The sequence below is a fragment of the Bombus fervidus genome, chromosome 18 (genome assembly GCF_041682495.2).
Source record: "Bombus fervidus isolate BK054 chromosome 18, iyBomFerv1, whole genome shotgun sequence".
NCBI lineage: Eukaryota > Metazoa > Arthropoda > Insecta > Hymenoptera > Apidae > Bombus > Bombus fervidus.
Window position 1 is genome coordinate 4,434,082 of NC_091534.1, and position 19,751 is coordinate 4,453,832.

Here is a 19,751-nt window from a genome sequence, read left to right on the forward strand (position 1 = left end):
GCGTGTTAGGAAGATGATACATTTACGCTGTACATGTGAATGTGTGTGTAAGCGTCAGAGGGCGTCCAGGCCCTAGTTGGGACAAAAGCGATTGACAGTCGTCTAGAAGTATCTGGAAGAGTCGGTTGAGAACAAGCGTGCGTGCGAGTGCCTTTGCGAGGTCTTCAGTGAATAAGATATATGTATAACTGTTGTGTGCTCATTAAAGTGAATTATTTGTATTTCCGAATCCCTCCTATATCTTTACCAAAATGTATAGCTAGCGATGGGCAATACTTCGAATAAAATATTTTTAATCATTTTCATACAATAAACGTGTATTTTCTATAGAAAAATTCCGGTTTCATATTTACAAACCTGGTACATTTTTCTTTACACCATTAACCTGTACGTTCTTAATACATGGGACGTAATTTGTGGCGTAATTAATACATTGCAATTTAATTCAATTAAACATAAATTTGAAAAATTTGAATAATATACATATCAGCGAGTTGAAAATTTATAGTATGGCGCTCAAGCCACATGCATAGCTATAGCAGAAGCATTCTATGGTATTTTGCGTCGTCTGCAGTATATTATATGCGCTGTTTAGAAAGTAAATGAATCTTTAATCATTGTTGCATATATGTGTAAATAAAATATAAATAAAATAGAAATTATTTTATATTTTTCAACGCACCTAACTTGCATAAATACATAATATGACTTTATATTTCTACTTACTGGCTTCGAGTATCGCTTGGGCAACCGAGGCGAACAGATGTGTGCAAACAAACGTGTGCTCCAGTCAAGTGATTCAGAGAAGTGCTACGAATAGTGATAGTGACAAACAATGCTGCAGCAGATATCAACAATCAAGATTGCAACCAAAGGAGAAAAATATTACATAAAAGGGTCGTCAGATTTACCAGGCTTACAGCAACAACAGCAAAATAATAACAACCAAAATGATATGGAAACAGAAGAAATGGAAGAGCAGTGGAGACAGGAGGAGTGCAGACACGACAACGAAATAAGTTACCAAGACGAAAACTGGAAGCTAGCAAAGACTAGCAAAAAACGTAAAATGATTCCAGGTACAAATGCTGCAGGAAACCCAGATACAGAAAAGCAGCGATGGCTGCAAGAATTACCTTTAAGAAACTCCTTCAGCTCATTAACGGAAGAAATAGACAATAACCCGACAAGCAAAACCACAACTAAATCACCTTACATATCAAAACCACCACCAATATTTGTTGACGCCCAAATAATAGACCCGCTTATTGATCTACTAAACAATATAGTCGGGAAGGATAACTACACAATAAAACAAACAAAACTAGAACAAGTAAAAATTCAAACAAACACCCCAGAAGTTTATTGGAAAGTGATAAATGAACTAAAGGAAAAAAATGCTATATACCACACGTACCAACTCAAAACAGAAAGGAGCTATAAAATAGTTATAAGAGGTTTACGTCCAAAAACTAACACAAAAAAATTAAGTGAAGAATTAGGAAAAATTGGCCATGAAACAAGAGCAATAAACAATATGACAAGATACGATACGAAGCAACCATTGCCATTATTCTTAATAGAACTTGAACCCAGAACCAATAACAAGGAAATTTATGAAATCAAAAAAATACTAAATACAATTGTAACAGTGGAACCACCACGCTACAAAAAAGATATACCACAATGCATGCGGTGTCAACAATACGGACACACAAAACATTATTGCAACAGAAGCCCGGCATGTGTTAAATGTGCAAAAAATCACCTAACAATACACTGCCCATACACAGGAAAAATAGAAGAAGTTAAATGCTATAATTGTAACGGAAACCACCCAGCCAGCTACAAAGGATGTGAAATAAGGAAACAAATACAACGTAAACTGTTTCCTCCACTTCGCAACAGATCACACAATGACCATCAACCACAACAAAGTATAACGGATAACGAAACAACATTGAAAGCACAACACGAACTAAACGCTATAAGCAGAAACATAGATCTCCAAGGTAAACGAAGCTACGCACAAGTAACTAAAAACATTAGCAAACCAACGCTTGCAATCAATCAGAATGAAAACAATAACATCGAAGACGTTACAGACATCAAAGAAATGCTCAAACAATCCATTAAAGGTATGGAAATGTTAGGAAAAATGGTAAGTGATCTAAACACAATACTAAGACAACAAGCACAACAAACAACAATCATGTTACAACTACTCACTAACTTGCTAAGTAAAAAATAGAGATGGACATTTTGAAAATAGCAGTCTGGAACTCCAATGGCTTGCAACAGCGAGCCCACGAAACTAAAATATTTTGTATAAAAATAATATTGATATACTACTTGTCTCAGAAACACATTTCACCCTAAAAAACTACATGAAAATACCGTACTACACCATATAGGATACCAAACATCCCTCAGGTAAAGCACATGGAGGAACTGCAGTAATAATAAAAAATGACATCAAGCATCACTTACATAGTCAAACAAATCAAGAACACCTACAAGCAACCACTGTCACGATACAAACCAATGACAATTACTTCCAGATGTCAGCAGTATATGCACCTCCGAGACACAAAATGACACTTAAAAAATGGGAAGAGTACTTCCAATCCTTAGGCGACAAATATATAGCGGCAGGAGACTTTAATGCAAAGCACACATTATGGGGTTCGAGAATTAGCACACCGAGAGGTAGAACATTGGAAAAATACATTAGAAGCAGCAACCTCAACGTACTATCTACAGGAAAACCAACGTACTGGCCGACAGACCCCAATAAAATACCTGACCTGTTGGATTTTGCAGTAACAAAAGGGCTAAATGTAAGCAAATTAAAAATAACAACCAGCCTCGAGCTTAACTCCGACCATACACCAATTATAATAGAATATACAAGCAAACCGCTACTTTATAACAAGTCAGAGTCGCTTTGCAATAAAACCACCAACTGGCAAACTTTCAAAGAGCTGATCGAAAACAAAATCAACTGCAATATCCCGTTGAAAACACCTGAACACATTGAGCAGGCAGTAGCAACTTTGACAGAAATAATACAGGAAGCAGCGTGGGCAACCACCACCTATGAAACAAATAGCAGGCAATCAAAAATTATTCCGCAGGACATCCTAGACAAAATCAGGGAAAAAAGAAAAGCGAAAGCAAAATGGCAAAAACAGAGAACACGAGAAAACAAGAAAAACCTAAATAAACTTGCAAAGGAACTAAAGAATAAAATAAGGGAACATCATAATAACGAATTCTCAAAATTCATCGAATCACTATCCGCGCATGAGAATACCGACTACTCCCTATGGAAAGTCACTAACAAAATTAAGAAAACAATAAAAACAATCCCAGCAATCAGAAAAATGGACAACACATGGGCCAGAACCAACGAAGAACAGGCAGAAGAATTCTCAAAGCACCTACAAAATATATTTTCGCCGTATGAAATTAATAACAGCATCCCTGGATGGCAAACAAATGAAGAAGTGGAAAATGCCAGCAACACAACTGATAAACGCTGCACCATACTCAGCACAACAGCGCAAGAAGTTACAAACTTAATTGAGGCAACAAAGACAAGTAAAGCACCAGGATTTGACTTGATCAATGGGAAAATCTTAAAAAACCTTCCCCCAAAGGCAATAAGACTAACAACGATAATATTTAACGCAATTCTAAGAATACAGTACTTTCCTACACTATGGAAAATAGCACAGATAGTGATGTTACCCAAACCAAACAAAAACCCACATTTAACTGCATCCTACAGGCCGATATCATTACTACCTGCGTTTTCCAAATTATTAGAGAAAATAACATATAATCGCTTAAAACCAACAATAGAAAAAGAAAAACTAATACCGAACCATCAATTTGGATTCAGGAATAAACACTCCACAATAGAACAAATGCATAGACTCGTCAATGAAATCTTACAGTCGCTTGAAACAAAACAATACTGCACAGCACTCTTTATGGATATCGAAAAAGCATTCGACGAAGTTAACCATGAAAAACTTCTTCAAACAATCAAAAAGCAATTTCCAGAACAAATCTACAAACTACTCAAATCCTACTTAAACAACAGAACGTTTGTAGTAAAAATAAATGATGCATACTCTGAAATTAAGGACATCAAGGCAGGAGTACCGCAAGGAAGTGTCTTAGGACCAATATTATACACACTATACACGGCAGATATACCAACAACTGTCAACAGTAAAACACTGACGTTTGCGGACGATACGGCCATACTAGTGAGGCATGCAAATCTAGAAACGGCCGCCGCACTACTACAAGAACACACTACAAAAATAGAAAAATGGCTGCAAAACAAACAAATAAAAGCGTACACCAGCAAGTGCAACCACATAACATTTACCCTTAGAAAAGGAAAAACACCAGATATCCAACTGAACGGCGCCCACATAGCACAAACAAAGCGAGTCAAATATCTAGGAATACATTTAGACACACACCTCACATGGAAGCACCATATAAAATCAATAATAAACAGAATAAGTGCAAAAAGGAAGCAGATGTACTGGTTAATCAATAGAAAATCTAAATTAAGCATAATGAATAAACTAAATATATGCAAAACAATAATCAAACCAATCTGGACATACGGAGTCCCACTATGGGGGACGGCAGCAATGAGTCACATAAGCAAAATAGAAATAGAGCAAGCAAAAATTTTAAGGACAATAATTAACGCTCCATGGTACGTCAGAAATGAAGACCTACGAAAAGATCTAAAAATTCCAACAGTCAAAGAGGAAATCGCTAGATACGCAAAAAAAGTACAAAGAAAGACTTGCAGCACACCCGAACCAGCTGGTTGCTGAAACAAATAAAACCAAAATAGAGAGAAGACTGAAGAGGAAGCATCCCGCAGACCTCGCAATAGAGATGCAATAGGCAACCCAGAAGATGGAACCCCGCTGGGGGTAACCATCCACATGCTATATTTTTATTCTTTAAGCTATAATATTTTACCAAATGTCCTTCTGGACAAATTGTAAAAATTTAAGCAAATAATCAATAAAAAAAAAAAACCATTAGCCAGATACTTATTAACATTTTCATAACAGGTGGCGGATACTTTTTTTTAAATTATTTTGAGCGTTTACAAGAATATGTATGTATCTTTCATTTGCTAAAAATTTCATAAGAAATGATGGTATACCATAATTTTGTTAAGGTTTTGTGTTATTATTATGTACTATATATTATGAATACCTTCTACACTGGCTCTGTTAGCGTTTCTTAACTCCACCAGAATGAATCATCCGTAATTGTCATTAATAGAATTTGTATTGCATATATTATTCTTTCATCTTGAATAAGAAGATATATGCAATGCAAATGTCATTAAAATGCAAGCAGTAGAAGCAGTCAGGGATAAAATGTTAATTCACGTTGATCTTTCACGATCAAAGGCAACTCAATGCTATTTCTTGTTTTGTTTTGAAGTTAACATCATTAATCAAATCATTCGTGCATGACATAATTTAGTTTCAGTAGTAGGGTGATGTTATTAAAAGAATGAGTATCTAGAGGAGTATCACATCGAATATCGTTACAGTTCTGACAGACGTATCGGTATCCTACTACCGTGAAGACGCATTTTTGTCCGACCTCTAGTAAACCATACACAGTGGAAATAGTATCATATCAGGTATTCTGTATTCAATTGTGTTTTTCATTAATGTCATTCATTATTATCAATATCATATATACCAAAAATATCATCGGCTCATTAATTACTACAGTAGTTTAAATGAAGTTTCTGAATTCTCAAATATTTATTTTCTATTTTACATTTTACACTGTAAAACTGGTTCATTATTGTGATTTTTCAATAATTTACAACCAGTCAGTAGAGGTAATCGGAGCATTCTCCTTTGCGTGATAGTTGCACGAGACATCGGTTAATTTTTGTCAGAAACTGAATTTCGTGAACGGATTGAGAACGGATTTTCATTAGTTATTGTCAGGACTTGATTCGACTCTCGCGTTTATGAAAATTGACAATACGTTCCGCGGTGACAACATTAACCATCCAAGATATTTTAGGCATTTTACATTTTAAATGGTAAGATCACTTGTTTTTAGTAAATAAACTGTAATATACGCAAATGAACTGAAGTGTACATATATAATATTTGTTACTTATAAAGAAACCATAAAATGATAGTGAAGATATTATGTATTTACGGAATTATTTTATTAAATTTAAGTAAAATAGTCTACATCGTGATAAAATCTATTTCCCATGTTATATTTATTACATTCCTTACAATTATACCTGTTAATTACTTAGATGCCACGTCAAAATATCTCTTCGAATAAGATCATAAATACCGTTTCATAGATATCCAAGAGTTAAAAAGACTTTATGTTCAATATTTATAGAAAATTGCTGTTAGTCACTATTTAATTATAATAATTTTCTTCACTTGTACATTATATATATATATGTACATACAGCATATAACTTATGAAATCTTTGTAAAACAACAACTTGTGTAACAAAATGCTTGGTATTGTAAAGATCAAGCAGAAAAAGAATTACAAAATTAAATAACATAGAACATACTGTAACATAATATACATAAACATGATAATGTAACAACATATACACATGTATACAAAGCAATATAGATATATATGTAAGATCGTTTTTCTTGGGATAATTCAGGGATCGATTCTGAAGTCTGAAAATCGAGTTTTTTTATTATTAACGTAATTAGATAAAATACAAAAATAAACAACAATTAATATCCGTCTATAACAATAAATAACAATAAATTACATAAACAAGAAATAACAAGTTTTGTACAATGTTTACCTGAAAATCGAGAATCGATTTTTAACGTCCTGAGCTACCAATCTTTCTACGTCAGCCTTCAAAGTTTTAAATAACTATTCTGTAATCTTGTCTGCCTCTAATGTCTGTCCGTCCGTTTAGAAAAATGCTTGCTTCTCAGACATAGTTGTCCGTAAACATAAGAGGGTCGCTCTGTCCGTGAAACAAAGAATGTCGTGCTACCCGGAAAACAAAAAAGTCCCCATCACGCGTGAACTCTAGGGAGTTTACATATATGTATACAATAACAGATGCGTACATAGCAATAAATACATACATACGTACATAATTAAATTATAAGTCTACAATAGCAGTAAAATTTCAACCAGATAATCTGAAATAGCCTCCCGTATCCGACTTATTAGGAAGGCAGAACAATTCAGATAATGAAACAATCACTTTAATATGAAATATCATTTATTCAAATACAGATTAAGATTGATTGACAGTACCTTTAAATATTTATGGATTCCGTATCTTCTTGGCTACTAAGTCACATAATTTTTCCAGCATAATTAACTGCGAAGAGCTTCAATTTGTTTGTACTCTGTCATTGAGGCCACTTCTCAAATACGTTCGTTTGAAAAGGCACCTGTTCATTATCATTTCGTTAGCTGTTGCGTAGTGGAGGCAGTTCATTATATCAGTACAAACATCATATATCATTTGGTCTTTCCCAACACTATGTATATTTATTTGCGAGTTCTACTTCATTTACGTCACTTTCGAGTTTTTGTTTCGTTTTCTTTCGATAGCTGGATCGCCATTACTTTCATACTAATGTCTTATAATCAGAATTCATCGAATAAAGGAAAGGATACGTTAAAATATATTTTACATGAACTCTAATAAAATATACATACAGTAGATATTTAACAAAGGGGGCATCAGTTATAAGGAAATATTATGTTCGGATAATAGATTGTTCCGGTATTAGTATAATCGGATAATGGGTGCACGGATACATCGGGGGAGGGAATTAGGTACTTACACATGATGCTTGGTTACAGAATCTTGACGCTAAAGTAGGATGAAAATGGAGAACAAAAAAATTGCAATTTGTTGTTTAAATGAACGCGAAAAATCGTCGATTACAGATTATACTCATTGTTACTTGCAGATGTTTACTCATTGAAATCTATAAGGACATATCGGAAATATGCTTCGTTTTGACTCCATAAATAATTAATGAATAATAGCATATATAAACAATGTTTATAGCGATTTCACACACGCACCGCGATCGTGTCGACCATAGGTGCACAGAAAAATCACATACGTATTAAATATCAGTCTCGCTCGGGCAACCGAGGCGAACAGATGTGCGTAAGCAAACGTGTGCTCCAGTCAAGTGATTCAGAGAAGTGCTACGAATAGTGATAGTGACAAACAATGCAACAGCAGATATCAACGATCAAGATTGCAACCAATGGAGAAAAATATTACATAAAAGGGTCGTCAGATTTACCAGGCTTACAGCAACAACAGCAAAATAATAACAACCAAAATGATATGGAAATAGAAGAAATGGAAGAGCAGCGGAGACAGGAGGAGTGCAGACACGACAACAAAATAAGTTACCAGGACGGAAACTGGAAGCTAGCAAAGGCTAGCAAAAAACGTAAAATAATTCCAGGCACAAATGCGGCAGGAAACCCAGATACAGGAAAGCAGCGATGGCTGCAAGAATTACCTTTAAGAAACTCCTTCAGCTCACTAACGGAAGAAATAGACAATGACCCGACAAGCAAAACCACAACTAAAACACCTTACATATCAAAACCACCACCAATATTTGTTGAGGCCCAAATAATAGACCCGCTTATTGATCGACTAAACAATGTAGTCGGGAAGGATAACTACACAATAAAACAAACAAAATTAGAACAAGTAAAAATTCAAACAAACACCCCAGAAGTTTATAGGAAAGTGATAAATGAACTAAAGGAAAAAAATGCTATATACCACACGTACCAACTCAAAACAGAAAGGAGCTATAAAATAGTTATAAGAGGTTTACATCCAAAAACTAACACAAAAAAATTAAGTGAAGAATTAGGAAAAATTGGCCATGAAACAAGAGCAATAAACAATATGACAAGATACGATACGAAGCAACCATTGCCACTATTCTTAATAGAACTGGAACCCAGAACCAATAACAAGGAAATCTATGAAATCAAAAAAATACTAAATACAATTGTAACAGTGGAACCACCACGCTACAAAAAAGATATACCACAATGCATGCGGTGTCAACAATACGGACACACAAAAAATTATTGCAACAGAAGCCCGGCATGTGTTAAATGTGCAAAAAATCACCTAACAATACACTGCCCATACACAGGAAAAATAGAACAAGTTAAATGCTATAATTGTAACGGAAACCACCCAGCCAGCTACAAAGGATGTGAAATAAGGAAACAAATACAACGTAAACTGTTTCCTCCACTTCGCAACAGATCACACAATGACCATCAACCACAACAAAGTATAACGGATAACGAAACAACATTGAAAGCACAACAGGAACTAAACGCTATAAGCAGAAACATAGATCCCCAAGGTAAACGAAGCTACGCACAAGTAACTAAAAACATTAGCAAACCAACGCTTGCAATCAATCAGAATGAAAACAATAACATCGAAGACGTTACAGACATCAAAGAAATGCTCAAACAATCCATTAAAGGTATGGAAATGTTAGGAAAAATGGTAAGTGATCTAAACACAATACTAAGACAACAAGCACAACAAACAACAATCATGTTACAACTACTCACTAACTTGCTAAGTAAAAAATAGAGATGGACATTTTGAAAATAGCAGTCTGGAACTCCAATGGCTTGCAACAGCGAGCCCACGAAACTGAAATATTTTTGTATAAAAATAATATTGATATACTACTTGTCTCAGAAACACATTTCACCCTAAAAAACTACATGAAAATACCGTACTACACCATATACGATACCACACATCCCTCAGGTAAAGCACATGGAGGAACTGCAGTAATAATAAAAAATGACATCAAGCATCACTTACATAGTCAAACAAATCAAGAACACCTACAAGCAACCACTGTCACAATACAAACCAATGACAATTACTTCCAGATGTCAGCAGTATATGCACCTCCGAGACACAAAATGACACTTAAAAAATGGGAAGAGTACTTCCAATCCTTAGGCGACAAATATATAGCGGCAGGAGACTTTAATGCAAAGCACACATTATGGGGTTCGAGAATTAGCACACCGAGAGGTAGAACATTGGAAAAATACATTAGAAGCAGCAACCTCAACGTACTATCTACAGGAAAACCAACGTACTGGCCGACAGACCCCAATAAAATACCTGACCTGTTGGATTTTGCAGTAACAAAAGGGCTAAATGTAAGCAAATTAAAAATAACAACCAGCCTCGAGCTTAACTCCGACCATACACCAATTATAATAGAATATACAAGCAAACCACTACTTTATAACAAGTCAGAGTCGCTTTGCAATAAAACCACCAACTGGCAAACTTTCAAAGAACTGATCGAAAACAAAATCAACTGCAATATCCCGTTGAAAACACCTGAACACATTGAGCAGGCAGTAGCAACTTTGACAGAAATAATACAGGAAGCAGCGTGGGCAACCACCACCTATGAAACAAATAGCAGGCAATCAAAAATTATTCCGCAGGACATCCTAGACAAAATCAGGGAAAAAAGAAAAGCGAAAGCAAAATGGCAAAAACAGAGAACACGAGAAAACAAGAAAAACCTAAATAAACTTGCAAAGGAACTAAAGAATAAAATAAGGGAACATCATAATAACGAATTCTCAAAATTCATCGAATCACTATCCGCGCATGAGAATACCGACTACTCCCTATGGAAAGTCACTAACAAAATTAAGAAAACAGTAAAAACAATCCCAGCAATCAGAAAAATGGACAACACATGGGCTAGAACCAACGAAGAACAGGCAGAAGAATTCTCAAAGCACCTACAAAATATATTTTCGCCGTATGAAATTGATAACAGCATCCCTGGATGGCAAACAAATGAAGAAGTGGAAAATGCCAGCAACACAACTGATAAACGCTGCACCATACTCAGCACAACAGCGCAAGAAGTTACAAACTTAATTGAGGCAACAAAGACAAGTAAAGCACCAGGATTTGACTTGATCAATGGGAAAATCTTAAAAAACCTTCCCCCAAAGGCAATAAGACTAACAACGATAATATTTAACGCAATTCTAAGAATACAGTACTTTCCTACACTATGGAAAATAGCACAGATAGTGATGTTACCCAAACCAAACAAAAACCCACATTTAACTACATCCTACAGGCCGATATCATTACTACCTGCGTTTTCCAAATTACTAGAGAAAATAATATATAACCGCTTAAAACCAACAATAGAAAAAGAAAAACTAATACCGAACCATCAATTTGGATTCAGGAATAAACACTCCACAATAGAACAAATGCATAGACTCGTCAATGAAATCTTACAGTCGCTTGAAAGAAAACAATACTGCACAGCACTCTTTATGGATATCGAAAAAGCATTCGACAAAGTTAACCATGAAAAACTTCTTCAAACAATCAAAAAGCAATTTCCAGAACAAATCTACAAACTACTCAAATCCTACTTAAACAACAGAACCTTTGTAGTAAAAATAAATGATGCATACTCTGAAATTAAGGACATCAAGGCAGGAGTACCGCAAGGAAGTGTCTTAGGACCAATATTATACACACTATACACGGCAGATATACCAACAACTGTCAACAGTAAAACACTGACGTTTGCGGACGATACGGCCATACTAGTGAGGCATGCAAATCTAGAAACGGCCGCCGCACTACTACAAGAACACACTACAAAAATAGAAAAATGGCTGCAAAACAAACAAATAAAAGTGAACACCAGCAAGTGCAACCACATAACATTTACACTTAGAAAAGGAAAAACACCAGATATTCAACTGAACGGCGCCCACATAGCACAATCAAAGCAAGTCAAATATCTGGGAATAAATTTAGACACACGCCTTACATGGAAGCACCATATAAAATCAATAATAAACAGAATAAGTGCAAAAAGGAAGCAGATGTACTGGTTAATCAATAGAAAATCTAAATTAAGCACAATGAATAAACTAAATATATACAAAACAATAATCAAACCAATCTGGACATACGGAGTCCCATTATGGGGGACGGCAGCAATGAGTCACATAAGCAAAATAGAAATAGAGCAGGCAAAAATCTTAAGGACAATAGTTAACGCTCCATGGTACGTCAGAAATGAAGACCTACGAAAAGATCTAAAAATTCCAACAGTCAAAGAGGAAATCGCTAGATACGCAAAAAAGTACAAAGAAAGACTTGCAGCACACCCAAACCAGCTGGCTGCAGAAACAAATAAAACCAAAATAGAAAGAAGACTGAAGAGGAAGCATCCCGCAGACCTCGAAATAGAGATGCAATAGGAAACCTAGAAGATGGAACCCCGCTGGGGGTAACCATCCACATGCTATATTTTATTTATTTCTATTTATTTTTATTTTTTATTTTTTATTCTTTTATTCTCTAAGCTATAACATTTTACCAAATGTCCTTCTGGACAAATTGTAAAAATTTAATAAAATAAATAAAAAAAAAAAAAAAAAACGTATTAAATATTCTCGAGGAGCTACTAAATGGGAGCGAGCACTTTCTCGCACGACCATGCACATATTCCACGCAAATTACTGATCACTACATATTACAATACACACATACATACGCATAAAATAAGAAATAAAATAGCCAAGGGAAATTACAAAAAGATTGTTTAAAGTTATACTCGAAGTTTTAATTAAGATATCCTCTTTTTGAGTAATATATAATACAGATTAATGAACAGCCACATGAAAAATTGTATTTACTCCTTGAATAGCCCTTTTAACTTTTCGCTTTTTTTAATTAATGTCTATCATGTAGAAGAAATATTTTTAAATTACAATGGAAGCGTCATTGACATAACGCAATTATCTGATTCGTGCAAAACGAAAACATTATTGATGAATTATGTTTCTCTTCGAGAAGATTATTTGTAAATTTCTTTGGAAAGTAATATATAAAAAAATCCCAGCTATAATAAATTTTGTACATTATTTTAAAGATTTCTCCATTTACTATTTGTTACTCCATGGGACTGAAAGTGTGAAGATTCTGAAACATGGATGCAATCAATAAAGAAACAAATGAAAATGGGAGCACTAAAGGATTCAATACGACGAGTTCTCTCGAGGAATTCTACGCCGGTAGTGGGATTCTTGTGACTGGTGTAACCGGTTTCCTTGGAAAAGGTCTCTTGGAAAAACTGATTCGCAAGTTTCCTCGCATCGCTGCCATTTTTATACTAATTCGACCAAAAACGGACGAAACGATAGAACAACGATTTAAGAAGCTCATAGATGATCCCGTTCGTAAATATATTCTTGTTTCTTTCAATGTTTAAGCCTGTCAGGAGCCAAATTGATTAACTCCCATTTCTGGAATTTTCGTTTTTAGATTTATGATGGTATTAAAGCAAAGAACCCCTCACTTTTCAGCAGAGTTTATCCCGTGAAAGGTGACGTGAGTCTGCCGGATTTAGGTCTTTCGCAAGAATATAGAAATATGTTACTAGAGAAAGTAAACATAGTGTTTCACGCCGCGGCCACTGTGAGATTCAACGAGCCGTTGCACGTGGCTGTTAATGTGAATACGAGTGGTACTGCTCGTGTTGTCGAACTTTGGAACGAACTAAGGCATCCAATTAGCTTCGTATACGTGAGCACAGCATATAGTAACGCGAATCTACAAGAGATCGAGGAAAAAGTTTATACGTAAGGATAAGTTATACGCAAACGTTGTTCCATGGTTTACGAATATTATATTTCTAATTATATCGTGAAGAATATGTTCACTTATTATTGACTTTGCAGCACGAGCTTGAGTCCTTCGGAGGTAATCTATATGTGTGACAAATTCGACAAAACGTCGATCAACCAAATAGAAGAAAGGATTTTAAAAAGTTTTCCAAACACATACACATTCAGTAAGAATTTAGCAGAGCAGATTGTAGCAAGGGAGTGCAAAGATCTGCCAGTTGCGATAGTACGGCCAAGCGTAATTGGTGCCGCTTTGAAAGAACCATGTCCTGGTTGGATAACGAATATATCTGCAGTTACAGGTATTTATATAAATCTTTTTCAATGCTAATTGTTCAATACTCCTTACATTTCACAGTAATAGAAGTAGAGTTAATCGGTTAGTTTGTTAGAGGCTACATGAGAGGCTTTCCACTAGATCATCATTATTATACTTTAAATTTGTTGTTGCTCACTATTATGAAAAAATTATTCCTATGTATTTAGCGTTACATTTCTGCTAATCGAAAATTACAAATAATTTCTAAACCAATTTAATGTTACCAGGTACCTTTCTGCTAATCGGCAAAGGGTGTACAACTGTAATACGAGGTAGGAGAGATACAAAATTGGATGTAGTGCCTGTCGATTTCGTAGTCGACACGATAATATGTACTGCATGGCATGTCACGCTACATCGTGATCGTGAAGTTAAAGTATACAACTGCACTGCCAACGCATACCCTTTTACGTAATATTTATTACGAATTTTTTTCAACTAATGTAATTCGATTGTTAGAGTATTTCAAAAGCTTCAGTTTATTTATGTAACGTGGACAATGAAAGCGCGAACAAATGTAGAAAGCAAAAGTCCACTTTTTCTACCAATACTTCAATTTAAAAAAATAAAGATATAAATAATATTTATTGAAATTGCATAATATTTCTTGAGATACTCGGATAATAATAAACCTTACTTTATGCGTAATTCCATTAATTGTAATAATGTAAATGTTTCAATTGACAAGGTTTGGTCCGATGGTAGATTCTATGGTAAAATGCAGCATAGAAACCCCGCTGAACGATATGATATGGTACCCAGGTTGTTCAGTCGTAGCTAATAGATATATTTTCAACGTTCTTAGTGTAATTCCGCGTGTCTTGCCTGCGTTCGCCATAGATATCTTTTTAAGACTCCGAGGTAGTAAACCAATGTGAGTATTCAATCGATCGTCGAACAACGAGAACAATCTTCCTGGGATAATCTCTGTTTTATTAATTTGTAATAATAATTGAAAATGATATTTCAGAATGATGAAACTTCTCAGAAATGGCAATAAGTTGTTCACATCGTTTGAATTTTTCACCATGAACGATTGGACTTTTCAAAGGGATAACTGTTCCGACTTGGCGAGGAAGGTGAAAATGTTACACGACAGCGATATGTTCAAACTAGATTTAGAGGATATGGATTGGGACAAGTATGCCGTAATTTACCTGATGGGCATTAGGAAATTTATTCTAAAACAAGAGTTTCAATCAACAGCCCGACAACGATTATCAAGGTGCGTATAAAAGTATCTTTGTATAAAAAAATAGGAACTAATATAAATACATATATTTTCGATTATTTCAGATTGTACTGGATACATCAGATCACTAAAATGTCCGGTATAATGACCTTACTACTGATAATATATTGTATCGTGTACTGACTATTTGAACGTTATTTTGTCTCTTTAAACCAGAGGAATATAAATACAATTTTATGAAGAACGGATTCGTTATCCTTTTCATTTTGTCTTCTTATTCGTCTTCTTTCAAAATAAATCCATTTATGACATTGTTTATTTTTTCTATAAAATTTTAAAAAGAATGCAGGTATTTATACGCACATTTTGTTTCTTATACATATATATATATGGTGATAAGAAACTTCGCCGGACCATATGAAATAAGCACTATGGAATTGTTTCCCCGCTACCTTTCCACAGTCTAAGGAAGACTATAGGCTATCGAAGAACGTCACCCGTGCCGTTGTCACGTAAAATAATAAAAAAAACAAAGTTAAGAAAAGAAACTTTATTTTTTTTTTTTTTTTTTTTTTTTTTGCAATACACTTCCGAGCTATAGGCGGGACTGTTCAGGGGAGCATGAGGCGGGCATGGGTTTTCGGGCCGTAGGACCACGTCCCGGGAAACCCCGATAGATCTGATGCTCTCTTACAGTCGGGTGGCAGCTGGTCGGTGCCTCTGGCGCCCGTCAATTTTGCCGATCCGATGCGGAGAGTTTCGGAGAAGTTGGTGGGCCCATGCCTGTCAAGACCACTCACCTCACCTTCTTGTGGGGCCCCCCGACACCCTGCACCGGCTTTGACCGGGACAGGGTGCGAAAGAGTGAGTGGCACCAGGACGGACTTTGTTGATGACCGCGGCGACAACAATGACAAACATCATGGATTGCGACCAAAAAGCGAAAATGGTTTACGGTGCAGGGGAGGGATACCCCAGTACCGGCGCAGCGGTGGGTAGTCAAGTGGGCTCACCTGCGTCGTCATCTCACGACCACGGCTGTTCGGGGGTGGACCGCCAGGCCCCCGGATGTGTTTTCACGTCTGGTGAGGCGGGAGGCAATAGTACGGAGATTCATAAGGAACCTCCGAGAAGAATAACAAGAGCATCGCGGAGAACCACGGGCGGGGCGGACGGCGTCTTCCTCGCACCGGCCGCGGTAACGGGCCTCGCGCCGGTAAGGGAGCTAAGAGCGCGGACGAGGTCCGATGACGGGGATTCGGTCGCCTCTTCCGCGTCCCGGTCATCCCTGGGATCGATCGTCTCCGGGGGGAAGAGAAGGCGCATGACGACGCTGACCCCGGAGATTTCTGTGGATTTGGCGCTGGACATACGGATGAGCTCGGCGGCCGACATGAGCGCCGAGTTCACCAGGCAGGTGTCTAAGATCTTGCGGGTGGCGACGACAGCGCCGAACCTGAAGGGAACAAGTGTCAAGGACCTAAAAAACGCGGCGGCCTACGTCGCCGCCGCATGGAGGGAGCTTAACCTACAGAGGGCTGAGGTGGTCCACAGCGGTAGCTCCACGGCCGCCAAGCTCGCGGAAGCAAGGCTGACCGCGTTGGAGGAGGAAAACGCGGCCTTGCGTAAAGAGAAAACGAGGCTGGCCGCTCGCACCCACGAGTGCCCGCGGTGCAACGGTCGGGCTATTGAGCCCGGCCACCCTCCGCGGGAGGGGAAGCAAGAAGGCGCGCGTCTGGACGCCCTAGAGAAAAAGATGGGCGAACTCGGTCCCTCCATCATGAGGGCCATCGAGGAACGGTTCGGGGGCCGAAGACCGCGCAGCCCCGAACCTCGGCGCAAGGCGGACCAACCCGCTGTCCCACGCGTCACCCAAGCCACAATGCTCCCGAGGGAGCAGGAGGGTGGCGAATGGAGGGTGGTGGAAAGACGGCAGCGGAAGAAAAGGGCCGCAAGGAAGGAGGAGGAAAAAGAGAGAATGCCCGCTGCTCCTTCGTCGCGAGTAACGGGCGTACGGAAGACGGGCGTCGCACTGGTGGCTAAAAAAGGAACGGCGCAGGCGACAAAAACGGCCGGGCTCCCCCGCGCACCGCGTACGTCCGCGGTGACGTTGACTATCAACGAGGGGGTTAAGACTTCATACGCCGATGTTCTCGCGACGGCGCGACAGAAGGTCCCGCTTGCGGAGATCGGCGTCGAATCCCTCGGAATGAGGAAGTCGATGACCGGGGGTATAATTATCCGGCTCCCAGGCGACAGAGACAGAGGAAAGGCGTCGCGATTGGCGACGCGTCTGGCCGAGGTGCTGGATCCGGCCGCGGTGAGAGTAGCGGCCCCGAACAGGACGGCGGAGCTGAGGGTAGCCGGGATAGACATCTCGATCGCTAAGGAGGAGCTGCGGCAGGCGCTGGCCTCAGCGGCGGGATGCGGCAGTGCGGAAGTGCGGGTCGGAGAGATCCGCACCACCAGATACGGCCTTGGGACTGCATGGGTAAGGTGCCCAGTGGCTGGAGCCCGGAAATTAGCCCGGGACGGGAAAGTAGCTCTGGGATGGTCCACGGCGAAGGTCACGGCTATCCCGAAGAGACCCTTGCAGTGCTTTAAATGCCTGGAGCTGGGGCACATGCGGGCAACCTGCACGTCCAACGTGGATCGCGGGCATCTGTGCTACAGGTGTGGCGGTAGCGGGCATCGTGCCAGGGGGTGTCCCGCCTCCGCGCCCAAGTGCCCGTTATGCGAGTCGCTGGGGGCGCCAGCCAACCACAGGATGTGCGGGGCGGCATGTGCTCCGCCGAGAACTAAGAGGAAGCCACCGATCCGTGAACCGACCGCGGAGGTAACGCAAGAGGGGAGCACCGTCGAACATTCAGCGGCAGATGGCCGGGAGGAGGCCATGGAGGTGATTGAGGGATTTTAACCGTCTCCTCCAATGCAACCTGGGCAGATCGAGAAGGGCGCATGACCTGCTCCTCCAGACTATCCGGGAGGGAGAGGTCGCCCTCGCGACAGTGGCCGAGCCGTATCGCGTCCCTGACGCTCCCAACTGGATCGGGGATTTGGACGGACTGACGGCCATAACTTGGACGCCGACCCTGGGCGCCTTTGGCGCCCTGCTTGACCGTGGCAGCGGCTACGTCGCGGTCGAATGGGCAGGAATAGCGGTGGTGGCGGTCTACGTCTCCCCCAACAGCGGCCTGGCCGCGTTCGGGGATTTTCTGGACGATGTCGGGGAATGCGTCAAAAGGTGCTTTCCCCGTCAGGTGCTGGTCCTCGGGGACTTCAACGCTCACTCGACGCAGTGGGGGAACTCCGCGACGAACGCCAGAGGAAGATGGCTGACAGACTGGGCTGCGGGACTCGGACTCCTGCTGGTAAACAAGGGTACGGCGAGCACCTGCGTGGCGTGGAGGGGGTCCTCCGTGGTCGACATCACGTGGGCCACCTCGAAGCTGTACCCGAGGATCCGTGACTGGAGAGTGGCCGAGGGAGTCGAGACCTTGTCCGATCACCTCTACATACTTATGGAGGTGGTCTCGGAGGACGTGGACGAAAATAACAACCAAGTCGCCCGAGGTGATGCGAGCCGCTCCGGCCCACAACCACCCAGATGGCGCCTGAAGGAGCGGGACAGGGAGATGCTGCGGGCGGCAGCCATCGTCTCGGCGTGGAGCTGGGACGCCCAAGGGACGACCAGTCTGGGAAGCGTCGACGAAGAGGCGGAGATCCTCCAAGAATACATGAACGCGGCGTGCGACGCCTCGATGCCGCGCTCCGTCCCGGGCGGTGGACGCAACCGCAGCGTTCACTGGTGGACGCCGGAGATAGCGGAATTGCGGGCGAGCTGCGTACGGGCACGCAGAAGATTCCTGAGGGCCCGTCGCCGTAGAAGGACGCGCGACGAGGAGGAGATCTCCCGCTGCTACGGGGTCTACAGAGAGGCGAGACGAACTCTGCAGCGGGAGATCAAGATCGCGAAGGCTCGGTCTTGGAAGGAGCTGATCGAGGCGGTTGAGTCAGACCCGTGGGGGCGGCCGTACAAGGTGGTAACGAAGAAGTTGCGACCCGCGGCCCCCTCGCTGACCGCCAACATGGATCCGGTACTGCTGGCCAGGGTCATCGGGACGCTGTTCCCGCGGCAGGACAGCGACGCGGGGCGGTCGGGATCGTCCCTCTCCTCCGGCGGGGGCGAGACGTCGTCAACAGCAGCGGTGGCGACGACGTCGACGGAGCGGAGCGAGGAGCTGCAGGTCACTCAGGAGGAGCTTCTCGCGGCGACTAAGAAGATGGCGTCCCGGGATGTGGCACCGGGTCCGGACGGAGTTCCGGGCCGAGTCTGGGCGGAGACGATGGAGGTGGTGGCCCCTCGCGTGCGGCACCTGTTTACCCGATGCCTGAGGGAGGGCATCTACCCGCGCA

At 40.5% G+C, this 19,751-nt stretch overlaps 1 protein-coding gene across 2 annotated transcripts in view; it reads left to right on the forward strand.

Moving 5' to 3' along the window:
- LOC139996446 (putative fatty acyl-CoA reductase CG5065) overlaps positions 1-19,751 on the forward strand; it is a 236,615-nt gene that overhangs the window by 167,017 nt on the left and 49,847 nt on the right. The window contains exons 1-7 of one of the 2 annotated variants that reach the window (XM_072020810.1): positions 13,081-13,373; positions 13,463-13,779; positions 13,879-14,126; positions 14,371-14,554; positions 14,832-15,017; positions 15,114-15,368; positions 15,440-15,572. In XM_072020810.1, coding sequence (XP_071876911.1) covers positions 13,128-13,373; positions 13,463-13,779; positions 13,879-14,126; positions 14,371-14,554; positions 14,832-15,017; positions 15,114-15,368; positions 15,440-15,518 — 1,515 coding nt within the window. In that variant the 5' untranslated portion in view covers positions 13,081-13,127 and the 3' untranslated portion in view covers positions 15,519-15,572. Of the gene's footprint in view, positions 13,374-13,462; positions 13,780-13,878; positions 14,127-14,370; positions 14,555-14,831; positions 15,018-15,113; positions 15,369-15,439; positions 15,573-19,751 lie in introns of those variants that run through there. The other variant, XM_072020811.1, reaches the window with a different exon arrangement.